Source organism: Eleutherodactylus coqui, chromosome 7 (assembly GCF_035609145.1).
Source record: "Eleutherodactylus coqui strain aEleCoq1 chromosome 7, aEleCoq1.hap1, whole genome shotgun sequence".
NCBI lineage: Eukaryota > Metazoa > Chordata > Amphibia > Anura > Eleutherodactylidae > Eleutherodactylus > Eleutherodactylus coqui.
In genome coordinates, this window is record NC_089843.1 from 210,189,816 (window position 1) to 210,204,342 (window position 14,527).

The window sequence follows — 14,527 nt, forward strand, 5'->3', positions numbered from 1 at the left end:
TCCTGACTGACACCTTTCAACAATCGGAACCCTTTTGATGTGCTGTAAGATCTTTACGGACCAACTAAGATAATGTCAAGAAAATCCTCCTAGAAGAGCCAAACTTTATATGGAGGAACTCAGAATCCATGTAGATAATGGCAGCGCAGTACTGACTACTATGTAACATGTGATTGGCTAATTCTGAACCCAACAGCATCCTTAAGTATAAGAGGGTGTTCTCACTTACGCAACCACATTATTTCAGTTTTGTTATTTTTATGTTTCCACCCTAGAAGATTTGTTTGTGCTTCAGTGGAAAGGTCGCATCGAAGACGGAAATACATCTGAAACTATTCCTTTTGTCTGGGGGGGGGGAGGAGGGGGGGGTTAGACGTATTATATCCACTGTGTTTACATTATACTTTCAGCAATAGTTTTTGTTTAGATCTACACATAAAACCTATACTATAATGATTTTCATGATTCCTTGCACGCCCAACTCTTATTTTAAACAGAACATAATTCCCCATCCCATCGGGATATTGTAAAGCTTGAGACTTCCAGTGAACTAAATCCCATCAGCCCAACACAAATATCCATTATTATGCTATTTTATTTTCTAAATTATTTTTATTTTCCAATCAACTCCATATTAAGTTTAGGTTTCCCATTAAATTTCAGCCACTTAGTTTTTCCACCAAAATAATAGGATTATTTATTAACCTCGTCCTTGCCAGTTTTGCCTTTAGAAGGGTCAAGTTGGCTGTATTGACAGTCATAGGTGGTTAATTTGTCTTTCCAGTGAGTCTCCAGTAAATTATCTGGATAATTGGGGCCAAAACAAGACAAAATAGAAATGTATTTGCATAAATTGTAACTATTAGGTCTTGACTTGCAGAAAATCACAGACATTAATGATTGAAATCTAATTGTATATTCACAGTTCGAAAATGAGTTTGTCTATTTCTCGGGTTCACTTCCTTCCGTAGCATTGTTTAGTTTACATTTTGTTTAGAGAGTCTGTAATTGCGGAAAATTAAATAATTTCAATTCAATTAGTAATGAGAAGCAGGAAATGCTATATATCTAAATAATTTGAATGGGGTTATTTCTATGGCAAGCTCATGTTTTTTTGCAAGTCTGTTCATAATAAGTGGGCCAATCACAGAAATGTCGGCAACCAATCTCCTGTGTGTACATTTGGCCTAATAATTGGTTGATCAAACCAATAAACAAGGCCATGCCTCCTGTTGAGGCAGTCAAGGCATTTCTATGGGGCCCTTGTCGAAGAGAGCCCAGTCAAGGTTGGCCCTGCACTTAGGTGTTTAGAACCTGTAAAAGACTTGGTTATGTTACAGATGGGGAAATGAACACATTGGTCATAAAAAGTGAATAGGGGAGGCAAGCAATATTCTGAGGGGGTCTAAGGACCTTCCATACTAGTTCCTCTTCTACTAATGTATTGCAAGCCATCATAAGGTGAAACTCTATCTACATGTGATAAATACTGTCTCACCCATACTTTCTTCTAAGGACACACATAGCACATGACTTCCAATGCTACCTGTTTTCGCACTTTCTCTCTTTCTTGATTCATCTATATTCTGTAGCCATGTTGTATTGTGCTTCTTTACGTTCCCAGTTGGTGGGGACTGAAGAAAAGTCTACGGAATATGAAGAAGTCTTCTCTTGTACAGTACTTAGAACTTAAGACTACATCATTTAGCTGAAGTTAAAATGGGAACGCCCAAACAAAACATCTGTCGGTACTAGGCACCAAAACATAGAACGTCTAAAACACACTGCTGAAAAGAAGTAGATAGATAAAGCTGATATATAAAAAATATATAGAGTAGGTCATAAGCTGGTTCTATGATCCCTTTGATATTTGCATTTACCCTGTTTCCCCCAAAATAAGACCTATCCTGAAAATAAGCCCTACCCTGATTTTTTTTCAGGTAGGCTTGAAATATAAGCCCTACTCTGAAAATAAACCCTAGCTGCTGTGCAGAACTTTGCAATATGTCCTGCAGTCCTCGTTCGCCCACAGAAGATCACTTCCTGGTAACAGGATTCATAAATTCCACCTCCAGGAAGCGATGGCTCCGATTGGTTCTCTCACACTGTTCAGCCGATCAATACAGAATTTGATAAACAAATGTGATGGCTGTAATTGATTGATTGTGCACTGCATTCATGGGCTGGACAGCAGTCAAAGAACCAATCACAGCCATCGCATTGTGGAGGTGGGACTTATGAATTGGCCAATCAATGGCATGGCTCAGTATGTCAAATCTCCGGAGAGCAGCAGGAGGGTCCCGGACCGAGCCTGCTAATAAGACATTGTAAGTGTAATAAGGCATTCTCCAAAAATAAGACCCAGTGCCTCTTTTGGGGCAAAAATTAATATAAGACAGTGTCTTATTTTCAGGGAAACACAGTAAATTGACTTTAAAACTGTCTAGCTTATACAATTAAGGTGCCTTTACATGGGGCAATTATTCCCCAAACTATCACTGGAAACAGCAAATTCCCATCTCGTATTAAGAGAAAAAAATGCCCTTATTTCACTGGTCAGGCAGAAACATCATTTGACCCTCCATTAGACTGGATTTCAGGACTAAAGCCACTGACTGTAGCTCAAACCACAGCACATCTGTTTTCCTGCAATCCAGCATTTACATGCCAGACGTTACGGGGCATAATTTGTTAAGCAAGTGACAAATTTATAGCCTGTTTATCTGATCAGTAAATTTAGTACATCTGGAAGCTCTATGGTAGATAATGTTTCATGGACAGGTTTCCTGCCATGCATTATTAGTGAAGCTGAACTATTGCTGCGATGCCAACATAAACCTGCAATAACCTCATCGTATTATGCAATGCATCATGTTGAGACATGTTTTTATGACACATTGGGGGTTTTCACGACTTCATTTGGTATGTTAATATGACATGCTGTTGTATATATTTATAGACCTCCAGAGAAATGCACAATGAAAAATAAGCTGCCTTCATTGCCTTTTTAATCTCTCTTTAGATAATATACTAGGAACCATTTAGCAGTGACAAAGCCCTTTTTATACCCTTGGCAGTGCCTGGCTTACATAAGAGTTTATGAAGTTAAAGCATACTGGGGCAGATTTACTAAGCCTGTCTAGAGAGAGTACATTTAGGGAAGGTAAATTAAAGATTCCCCCAATTTATTGAGTGGCTTATGGTGCATGATGGCCTTCATGCATCTTTAGACACTTGAGTTGGACTTTACACCACCTACCGATGGTTGACTCACTTTGTGGCAAATACTTAAAGGGGTTCTGTCACTAAAAAAGAAAAATGCTCTACTTATCTATTCCTCCCCCATCGGTCTACTTACCAGATCTTCACCTCCCCTATCTTCTCCTGTCTCCTGCAGTCCAGGGGCTCACTTCACCTCCAGCTGCCTGATTCTGCTCCTTCCTGTGAGGTTACTGTACATTAGGTTGTCAGTCTGCCAATGTACGGTATGTCACAGCTCACAGGTCAGCAGGAGGACTGCCTATCTTCTTCAGAGATTGCTCATGTGAGCTATCTCTGAAATAGATTACAATTCCTTCCTAGGCAGTGAAGCTACAGCACAGGGATGTGACCTTCACTGACCCAGCCGGAAGGAATTTGTGATAAGCAGCCCTCATAACAAGCTGGGCCCAGCCTGCAGTGAGCTGACCTGGGGCACTGGAGAAGCTCAACCAGGAGAAGATGTGATAAGGAGACAGACAGGGAAGGGATAGGTGAGTTTAGATAATTTTTCTTTTAATGACAAAACCCCTTTAACTAAAACGTTTGGGGCAATTTGGCAATTTTGCATCTTAACCCATGTCTCCTTATTGAGCGCCAGAATTCTAGCACACTTTAATTAGTAAATAATCCCCTTGTATTTTACATTATTGAAGATTGGGAGAATTTCCAGTGATTCACTCCCATATTTATATTTATTATTATTTGCCCCCTCCAAGTTTTTTCTGTTTTTTCCATATTTGTCACACTTGAATGTCTCACATCATCAAACTACTTTAAGGCCTCCTTCCCACGAACGGATTTCCGCCGCGTAATTCGCGGCGAAAATCCGCTGCGTTGCACGCAGCTATTAGGTTCTATTGAACCTAATAGCTCCATGCTCACGATGCGTAATTCCACCGCGGAATTACGCACCGCGATTTCTCCCGTCCTCACCCGCAGCATGCTCTATTTTCTGCGGGTGAGGACGGGCTGTACGCACTGACGGCTTCCATTGCAGTCAATGGAAGCCGTCCATTCACGCTATCTCCCGCTGTAACCAGCGGGAGATAGCGTGAAAAAACGCTTTCCCGCCCACCGCCGAGCGTCATATGACGCCAAATGACGCGGTCCGGCCGCGTCACGTGACACGGCTGGTGACGCGAGAGCGGTGGGCGGTGACGAGCGGTGACGAGCGGTGACGCGGCGGTGGTGGGCGGGGAAGCGATTTCACGCTATCTCCCGCAGGTAAGTATAGGGGCTCTGGGGGGCGCCGTGACGGGCTTCACAGCGGAATATTACGCTGCGGAGCCCGTCACGCTCGTGGGAAGGAGGCCTTAATATTAGCCAAAAATAACCCAAGTAAACACAAAACTCTCTTTTTAAATCATGACAATATTAACTGCCCAATTAGTTACTAAATCAACCAATTAGTCAAATCCAATTCATAATTGGGTTCAATACCGTTAGCGGCGCCCAGGCATGTTTACGGCAAGACCTGTTGAATCTAAACATCATATGTGAAGCATACTATGAGGTCTCAAAAAGCAGCATGTGCTGCTATGTTCTAAGGAGATTCAAACACAGATGGAAAACAAAGTTATTGACAAGTTCCAGTCTGGAAAGGATTATAAAGCCATTGGGAAGGCTCTGAGACTTCACAGTGAGATTCTTCATCCCCAACTGGAGGAAACTTGGAACAGTGTTGAAGCTTCCCAGGAGTGGCTGACTTACCAAAATTTCACCAAAAGCACATTGTTGACTCATACAGAAGTATGAACATCTAAAGAACTGCTGGTCTAATTAGCTTCAACTAAGATCAATCTCCACGTTTCTACAATAAGAACTACAATGGACAAAAATGGCATCCAGTGGAAAATTGGGAGGTGTAGACCAGATGTTCTGTGGGATATTGCTGTGTTTTCTAGTAGCGATATCATAGTTTTGTGGTGCTACAGAGTCACTCGTGGCACTACAAAGTCGTAACTCTCTTTTTCTAGGATTTTTTTTTTTTTGGGGGGGGGGGTTGAAATATAAACCCTACCCTGAAAATAAGCTCCAACTACATTTTCAAAAACCCCAAAACAATGCATTACCTAACAGGCGCTCTACGCTCTGTAGCACTTCTCTTCTGACACTTCCGCGGCACTTGTTTGTAGTCTTCAGCCTGGTCAGGGGGTTCAGAAATCCCGCCTCCCAGAAGTGCAGACTCTGATTGGTTCTCAAGCGCCGCGGCTCAGCCAATCACTGCAGCGCTGAATGAACCAATCACATTCATTCACTGCTATGGGAAATGTGTTTCCCAACTCCAGTCCTCAAGGAACCCGATTAGGTATGTTTTCAGGAAATCCTATAGTTGAACACCAGTTGCAATGTCTAACAATAATTACATCGCCTGTGGAAATATACTGAGGAAATCCGGAAAACACGACCTATTGGGGCGCCTTGAGAATTGGAGTTAGGGAAATACAGCTCTAGCAGAACTCGGACAGCTCCAACACATCAGACATTGGCAACCTAAAAAGAGACAAGTCAATAAAAGAGAGGATTGCTTCGGTCTACCATTATGAAGTGCAAATATTAGTTATTTTCACTATTTCCTTTCCTCCAATATGACATAATAGCAATGGAACTATCTCTCTTGTAGGAGATGTGGCTACAGCAAAGCTAAACAAGATCCAGAAGAGGAAAAGATGCATTTTCACAACGGACACAGTAAGTATCATAAGATTACTGGTTTATGATTTGAAATGTAGAATAATCCTCGACTCGCCCTCTTAACGAGCACACAGGTTTATGTGCAGTAGTAGAGATGAGCGAGCGTACTCGCTAAGACAAACTACTGGAGCGAGTAGTGCCTTATTCGAGTACCTGCCCGCTCGTCTCTAAAGATTCGGCTGCTGGTGCGGGTGAGAGGTGAGTTGCGGTGGTGAGCAGGGGGAAGCAGGCGGGAGAGATCTCCCCTCTGTTCCTCCCCGCTCTCCCCCGCTGCTCCCCGCTGGCAGCCGAATCTTTAGAGACAAGCGGGCAGGTACTCGAATAAGGCACTACTCGCTCGAGTAGTTTGCCTTAGCGAGTATGCTCTCTCATCTCTATACAGTAGTTTAAGAAAAAATGATATTCATATTCAGCAGGTTATACGAGGCTGGTGGTGTCAGAGATAAGCACCTACTTACAGTACGTCGCTGTACACATCGGTACAGTATTTTCCAGCCATATCAGTAACCCCATTACAGATTTTGCCACAGAACCTCAATGTTGGTTGTGTCCCAGCCATACCATGCTCCCTTCCTGCTTCCAGCTGTTCAGTCTACTCATATATATCTCCCCCTTTGGTACTGAGTGGCAGGATGTCATCGAAGCAAGGTACCCTTGTACAATGGAATTGATATGTGGGACACTTGTGAAATATATGTCACTCTTCATACTATACTAATAATGTAGGTGCTTACAGTTAGTTATATTGACACAAGTGTTATCTTCTATTTCATTATCTACTAATAAGAAGTTAGTCTTCTGTTCCACTACAGTTAAACTTCCAGGAATAAAGACGTACATTGACCCTCATACCTACGAGGACCCAAGCCAGGCAGTGCATGAATTTGCCAAAGAAATTGACGCTTCCTGCATAACTATTGAACGAGTCATTGGAGCCGGTATGTCATTTCAGACTCTTTAGACAATAAACTGTAATCCAGCTTAATTGTACTGACTCTAAATAAGCATTAAAGGAGTTGTCCAGCTGTAAACTATTGATGGCCTATTCACAATACAGGTTATCAATAGTAGATCAGTAGGCGCCTGCCACATGGGACCCCTGCTGATCAGCTGCTTACCAGGTATTCTTGTGCATTGAGCTTTTTTCTGTAGTAAGTAGATAACTCTGTTTCCACTGTAGTGGCCAGACTTGGTATTACAGGCAGAATTCCCATTGAAGTAAATAGGAAAGAGATGCAATACCAAGTCTGACCACTGCAGAAAGAATAGAGCTGTGTGCTTCCAGCAAAAAGCAAGTCAGTGCATGAACACACGGGTCTGGAGAAAAGCTGATCAGTGAGGATCCCATGCAGTAGATCCCTGCTGTCCTGAGGATAGGCCATTAGTAATTTCTAACTGGACCTTTAAAAGGTGTTTGACTTTTTTAATGTTTAAATAAAACACACGCTGTGTGCGGCTGGAATGATTATTTGAGAAACATCCTGCTTTATGCTGTGTATTTATAGCTTTTTTTGACTCATGATAACTTGGAGGGAAATCAATTACACCCTTTTTGCGAAAACAAATTTTGCATTATTTAACCCTTTCCAATCCAATTTGTATCCTGGTTTTCCTAGGGAGCTTACTCTTTTTCTGCCGTTATACAATGGCGCTATCTGTTGGCTAAAGCCAGTACTGCATGAAGTGACACGTCGGATAGGCTCCGACATCAGTGAGGCTGGCAATATACAGTAAGAGAACCCTGACGGCAGTACAGAGCTAAATCATAATATCTTCAGAGGTCAGACAGTGGATTGGAAAGGGTTAATCCTATTTGTTGATTTACCTAAAGTGAAACTTTGTCTATTTGTTTCGAAGCCACTTTGAGTCTCACTTCACAACATGAAGGTCCCTTTGCATGTTGCCCCATTGGCCTACGTTTGTAGACGCTGGCGGAAGTATTCAAAACCTCCATAGGCTTTTCTTTTATTCTTAGCGCATCTAATAGCATAGTTTATTAGGCTGAAGGGAGACAATTTCCATCTAGTTCAGCCTGTTTCCACCCCCCATTGTTGATCCAGAGGAAGGAAACAAAAATCTTGGTTTTTGACAGCTTTCATAAGTGTGCTGCCAGGCTACTTTTCTGTGACATACCCTGTAGATGCTATGGTGATGATGAGTGAGTGTGAGGCATAGCATGTAGTTACATAATGCATCCACACGGGGCAGAGTTGTTTTGGTAACAGTCCGCACCACATAAGGCTAATATTTATGTATAGTAGCTAGAGATGAGCGAACGCGTTCGTCCGAGCTTGATATTCGTGCGAATATTAGGGTGTTCGGGATGTTCGTTATTCGTAACGAACACCATGCGGTGTTCTGGTTACTTTCACTTCCTTCCCTGAGACGTTAGCGCGCTTTTCTGGCCAATTGAAAGACAGGGAAGGCATTACAACTTCCCCCTGCAACGTTTAAGCCCTATACCACCCCCCTGCTGTGAGTGGCTGGCGAGATCAGGTGTTCGCCTAATATAAAAGTCGGCCCCTCCCGCGGCTCGCCTCAGATGCGGTGTGAGTTAGATGAGGGACAGTGCTGTTTATACCGGAGCTGCTGTAGGGAAAGAATTGGTAGTTAGTGTAGGCTTCAAGACCCCCCAAAGGTCCTTATTAGGGCCACTGATAGCTGTGTGTTGGCTGCTGTTAGCAGTGGCATTTTTTTTTTTCTCAAAATCGCCTCTGCAGACCGTTGCACCTGGCATTAGGGACAGAAGTGCTGCATAGGCAGGGAGAGTGTTAGGAGTGAGTGTAGCCTTCAAGAACCTCAACGGTCCTTTCTAGGGCCATATTTATCCGTGTGCAGTACTGTCCAGGCTGCTGTTGGCTGTGCTGCATTTTTTTTGGGCTTCTCAAAATCGCCTCTGCAGAGCATTCCACCCTCCATTGATACTGCAGGGAAAGAATTGTATAGGCAGGGCCACAACACAGTTATTATTCATAGAATATACGCAGTGCTGCCTTTTGGTGGGAAAAAACTGAAAACAAATCTATTTGTCCAGCCTCTGTCCGTCCTAACGCCTGTGGACACGTGTGAGCTGCGTGAAAAACATTGCTAAATCATACGCACCCAGCTACGCTTTACTGCTGGCTTGGCCATTTGCTTTCCTTAATTGGGAAAAAAAATTCCTGCTCTGCCAGAGTTATAATAACTCTGCTACCCTCACGTTCTGTGACACATAAGCAGGGACACAGCACAGTTATTAAACTTCTCATGTTCATTGAATATACGCAGTGCTGCCTTTTGGTGGGAAAAAACTGAAAACAAATCTATTTGTCCAGCCTCTGTCCGTCCTTACGGGCGGTGGAGACGTGTGAGCTGCGTGAAGAACAGTGCTAAATCATACGCACCCAGCTACGCTTTACTGCTGGCTTGGCCATTTGCTTTCCTTAATTGGGAAAAAAAATTCCTGCTCTGCCAGAGTTATAATAACTCTGCTACCCTCACGTTCTGTGACACATAAGCAGGGACACAGCACAGTTATTAAACTTCTCATGTTCATTGAATATACGCAGTGCTGCCTTTTGGTGGGAAAAAACTGAAAACAAATCTATTTGTCCAGCCTCTGTCCGTCCTTACGGGCGGTGGAGACGTGTGAGCTGCGTGAAGAACAGTGCTAAATCATACGCACCCAGCTACGCTTTACTGCTGGCTTCGCCATTTGCTTTCCTTAATTGGGAAAAAAAATACCTGCTCTGCCAGAGTTATAATAACTCTGCTACCCTCACGTTCTGTGACACATAAGCAGGGACACAGCACAGTTATTAAACTTCTCATGTTCATTGAATATACGCAGTGCTGCCTTTTGGTGGGAAAAAACTGAAAACAAATCTATTTGTCCAGCCTCTGTCCGTCCTTACGGGCGGTGGAGACGTGTGAGCTGCGTGAAGAACAGTGCTAAATCATACGCACCCAGCTACGCTTTACTGCTGGCTTGGCCATTTGCTTTCCTTAATTGGGAAAAAAAATTCCTGCTCTGCCAGAGTTATAATAACTCTGCTACCCTCACGTTCTGTGACACATAAGCAGGGACACAGCACAGTTATTAAACTTCTCATGTTCATTGAATATACGCAGTGCTGCCTTTTGGTGGGAAAAAACTGAAAACAAATCTATTTGTCCAGCCTCTGTCCGTCCTTACGGGCGGTGGAGACGTGTGAGCTGCGTGAAGAACAGTGCTAAATCATACGCACCCAGCTACGCTTTACTGCTGGCTTCGCCATTTGCTTTCCTTAATTGGGAAAAAAAATACCTGCTCTGCCAGAGTTATAATAACTCTGCTACCCTCACGTTCTGTGACACATAAGCAGGGACACAGCACAGTTATTAAACTTAGATTATTCATTCACTAGAGGCAGTGGGGCCTTTCGTTTTCCAAAAAGGGCAAAAATTATATTTGGCCTGCAGTCTTGCGCCAATTTATTTCCTGCCTGTGAAATCAAATCACTGGTAATACAGCATGCTGAGGGGTAGGGGTAGGCCTAGAGGACGTGGACGCGGCCGAGGACGCGGAGGGCCAAGTCAGGGTGTGGGCACAGGCCGAGCTCCTGATCCCGGTGTGTCGCAGCCGACTGCTGCGCGATTAGGAGAGAGGCACGTTTCTGGCGTCCCCACATTCATCGCCCAATTAATGGGTCCACGCGGGAGACGGTTATTAGAAAATGAGCAGTGTGAGCAGGTCCTGTCCTGGATGGCAGAAAGTGCTTCGAGCAACCTATCGTCAACACGCAGTTCTGCGCCGTCCACTGCTGCAAATCCGAATCCTCTGTCTGCTGCTCCTCCTTCCTCCCAGCCTCCTCACTCCACTACAATGACACCTGCTCAGGAGCGGGAACACTCCCAGGAACTGTTCTCGGGCCCCTGCTCAGATTGGGCAGCAGCGGTTCCTCTCCCACCAGAGGAGTTTATAGTCACTGATGCCCAACCATTCGAAAGTTCCCGGGGTCCGGGGGATGAGGCTGGGGACTTCCGCCAACTGTCTCAACAACTTTCTGTGGGTGAGGAGGACGATGACGATCATACACAGTTGTCTTGCAGTGAGGTAGTAGTAAGGGCAGTAAGTCCGAGGGAGCAGCGCACAGAGAATTCGGAGGAAGAGCAGCAGGACGATGAGGTGACTGACCCCACCTGGTGTGCAACGCTTACTCAGGAGGACAGGTCTTCAGAGGGGGAGTCAAGGGCATCAGCAGGGCAGGTTGCAAGAGGCAGTGCGGTGGCCAGGGGTAGAGGCAGGGGTAGAGGCAGGGCCAGACCGAATAATCCACCAAGTGTTTCCCAAAGCGCCCCCTCGCGCCATGCCACCCTGCAGAGGCCGAGGTGCTCTAAGGTCTGGCAGTTTTTCACAGAGACGCCTGACGACCGACGAACAGTGGTGTGCAACCTTTGTTGCGCAAAGCTCAGCCGGGGAGCCAACACCAACAGCCTCACCACCACCACCATGCGCAGACATATGATGGCCAAGCACCCCACAAGGTGGGACGAAGGCCGTTCAGCGCCTCCGGTTTGCACCCCTGCCTCTCCCCCTGTGCCCCAACCTGCCACTGAGATGCAACCCCCCTCTCAGGACACAGGCCCTACCGCCTCATGGCCTGCACCCACACCCTCATCTCCGCTGTCCTCGGCCCCATCCAGCAGTGTAGTTCAGCGCACCGTCCAGCCGTCGCTTGCGCAAGTGTTCGAGCGCAAGCGCAAGTACGCCGCCACGCACCCGCACGCTCAAACGTTAACCGTCCGCATCGCAAAATTCATCAGCCTTGAGATGCTGCCGTATAGGGTTGTGGAAACGGAGTCCTTCAAAAGTATCATGGAGGCGGCGGCCCCGCGCTACTCAGTTCCCAGTCGCCACTACTTTTCCCGATGTGCCGTCCCAGCCCTGCACGACCACGTCTCCCGCAACATTGTGCGCGCCCTCACCAACGCGGTTACTGCCACGGTCCACTTAACTACGGACACGTGGACAAGCACAGGCGGGCAGGGCCACTACATCTCCCTGACGGCACATTGGGTGAATTTAGTGGAGGCTGGGACAGAGTCAGAGCCTGGGACCGCTCACGTCCTACCCACCCCCAGAATTGCGGGCCCCAGCTCGGTGCTGGTATCTGTGGAGGTGTATGCTTCCTCCACTAAAGCACCCTCCTCCTCCTCCTCTGTCTCGCAATCAAGATGTGTTAGCAGCAGCATGTCGCCAGCAGTCGGTGTCGCGCGGTGTGGCAGCACAGCGGTGGGCAAGCGTCAGCAGGCCGTGCTGAAACTACTCAGCTTAGGCGATAAGAGGCACACGGCCCACGAACTGCTGCAGGGTCTGACACAGCAGACCGACCGCTGGCTTGCGCCGCTGAGCCTCCAACCGGGCATGGTCGTGTGTGACAACGGCCGTAACCTGGTGGCGGCTCTGCAGCTCGGCAGCCTCACGCACGTGCCATGCCTGGCCCACGTCTTTAATTTGGTGGTTCAGCGCTTTCTGAAAAGCTACCCACGCTTGTCAGACCTGCTCGTAAAGGCGCGCCGGCTCTGCGCACATTTCCGCAAGTCCCACACGGACGCTGCCACCCTGCGCACCCTGCAACATCACTTTAAGCTGCCAGTGCACCGACTGCTGTGCGACGTGCCCACACGGTGGAACTCTACGCTCCACATGTTGGCCAGGCTCTATGAACAACGGAGAGCTATAGTCGAATACCAACTCCAACATGGGCGGCGCAGTGGGAGTCAGCCTCCTCAATTCCTTTCAGAAGAGTGGGCCTGGTTGGCAGACATCTGCCATGTCCTTGGTAATTTTGAGGAGTCTACCCAGGTGGTGAGCGGCGATGCTACAATCATTAGCGTCACCATTCCTCTGCTATGCATCTTGAGAAATTCCCTGCAAACCATAAAGGCAGCTGCTTTGCGCTCGGAAACGGGGGCGGGGGAAGACAGTATGCCGCTGGATAGTCAGGGCACCCTCCTGTCTATTTCTCAGCGCGTACAGGAGGAGGAGGAGGAGCATGAGGAGGATGAGGAGGAGGGGGAAGAGACAGCTTGGGCCGCTGCTGACGGTACACCGGCTGATTGCCTGTCATCCTTTCAGCGTGTATGGCCTGAGGAGGAGGAGGAGGAGGAGGAGGAGGAGGATCCTGAAAGTGATCTTCCTAGTGAGGACAGCCATGTGTTGCGTACAGGTACCCTGGCACACATGGCTGACTTCATGTTAGGATGCCTTTCTCGTGACCCTCGCGTTGCACGCATTCTGGCCACGACGGATTACTGGGTGTACACACTGCTCGATCCACGGTATAAGGAGAACCTGCCCACTCTGATTCCCGAAGAGGAAAGGGGTTCGAGAGTGTTGCTATACCACAGGACCCTTGCGGACAAGCTGATGGTAAAATTCCCAGCCGACAGCGCTAGTGGCAGAAGGCGCAGTACCGAGGGCAAGGTAGCAGGGGAGGTGCGTAGATCGAGCAGCATGTACATCCCAGGCAGTGCAACAGTCTTTAAGGGCCTGGGCAGCTTTATGGCTCCCCACCAAGACTGTGTCACCGCTCCCCAGTCACGGCTGAGTCGGCGGGAGCACTGTAAAAGGATGGTGAGGGAGTACGTAGCGGATCGCACGACCATCCTTGGTGACGCCTCTGCCCCCTACAACTACTGGGTGTCGAAGCTGGACACGTGGCCTGAACTCGCGCTGCATGCCCTGGAGGTGCTTGCTTGTCCTGCGGCTAGCGTCTTGTCGGAGAGGGTGTTTAGTGCGGCTGGGGGAATCATCACAGATAAGCGTAGCCGCTTGTCAACCGACAGTGCCGACAGGCTTACACTCATCAAGATGAACAAAGCCTGGATTTCCCCAGACTTCTGTTCTCCACCAGCGGACAGCAGCGATACGTAAGCAATACGTAGGCTGCACCCGCGGATGGAAGCTACGTTCTCTCTCACCATCCAAAACGGGGACATTTCTGCTTCATCAATCTGTGTCTAATATTCCTCCTCCTCCTCCTCCTGCTCCTCCTCCTGAAACCTCACGTAATCACGCTGAACGGGCAATTTTTCTTAGGGCCACAAGGCTCACTCAAATAATTTTTCAGAACAATTTTTAAAAGTTTCAATGCGCTTAAAAGCATTGGAACTTTAACTTGAACCAATTTTTCGTTACACTGGGCTGCCTCCAGGCCTAGTTACCACTTAAGCCACATTAACCAAAGCGATTAATGGGTTTCACCTGCCCTCTTGGCTGGCCATGGCCAATTTTTGGGATGTACATTAGTACTGTTGATACAGCAATTTTTGTGGGCCCTCGCCTACAGTGTAATCAAATTAATTTTTAGCCCACCTGCATTACAGCTGACGTAACCTCAGCTGTGTTGGGCAATGCAATGGGATATTTTTATGTACCGCCGGTGGGTTCCAGGGAGCCACCCATGCTGTAGGTGCACACGGAGTTTTTAATACATCTGTACACTTCTAAAGAACCCCAGTCTGACTGGGGCATGCAGTGTGGGCCGAAGCCCACCTGTATTACGCACAACATTACTACCTCAGCTGTGTTGGGCAATGCAATGGGATA

At 47.0% G+C, this 14,527-nt stretch overlaps 1 protein-coding gene across 3 annotated transcripts in view; it reads left to right on the forward strand.

Annotated features, from left to right (window-relative positions):
• Positions 1 to 14,527, forward strand: part of EPHA5 (EPH receptor A5) — a 450,721-nt gene that overhangs the window by 393,566 nt on the left and 42,628 nt on the right. For 2 of the 3 annotated variants that reach the window (XM_066574297.1, XM_066574299.1), the window contains exons 9-10: positions 5,885 to 5,952; positions 6,750 to 6,893. In XM_066574297.1, coding sequence (XP_066430394.1) covers positions 5,885 to 5,952; positions 6,750 to 6,893 — 212 coding nt within the window. The remainder of the gene's footprint in view (positions 1 to 5,884; positions 5,953 to 6,749; positions 6,894 to 14,527) is intronic. The other variant, XM_066574298.1, reaches the window with a different exon arrangement.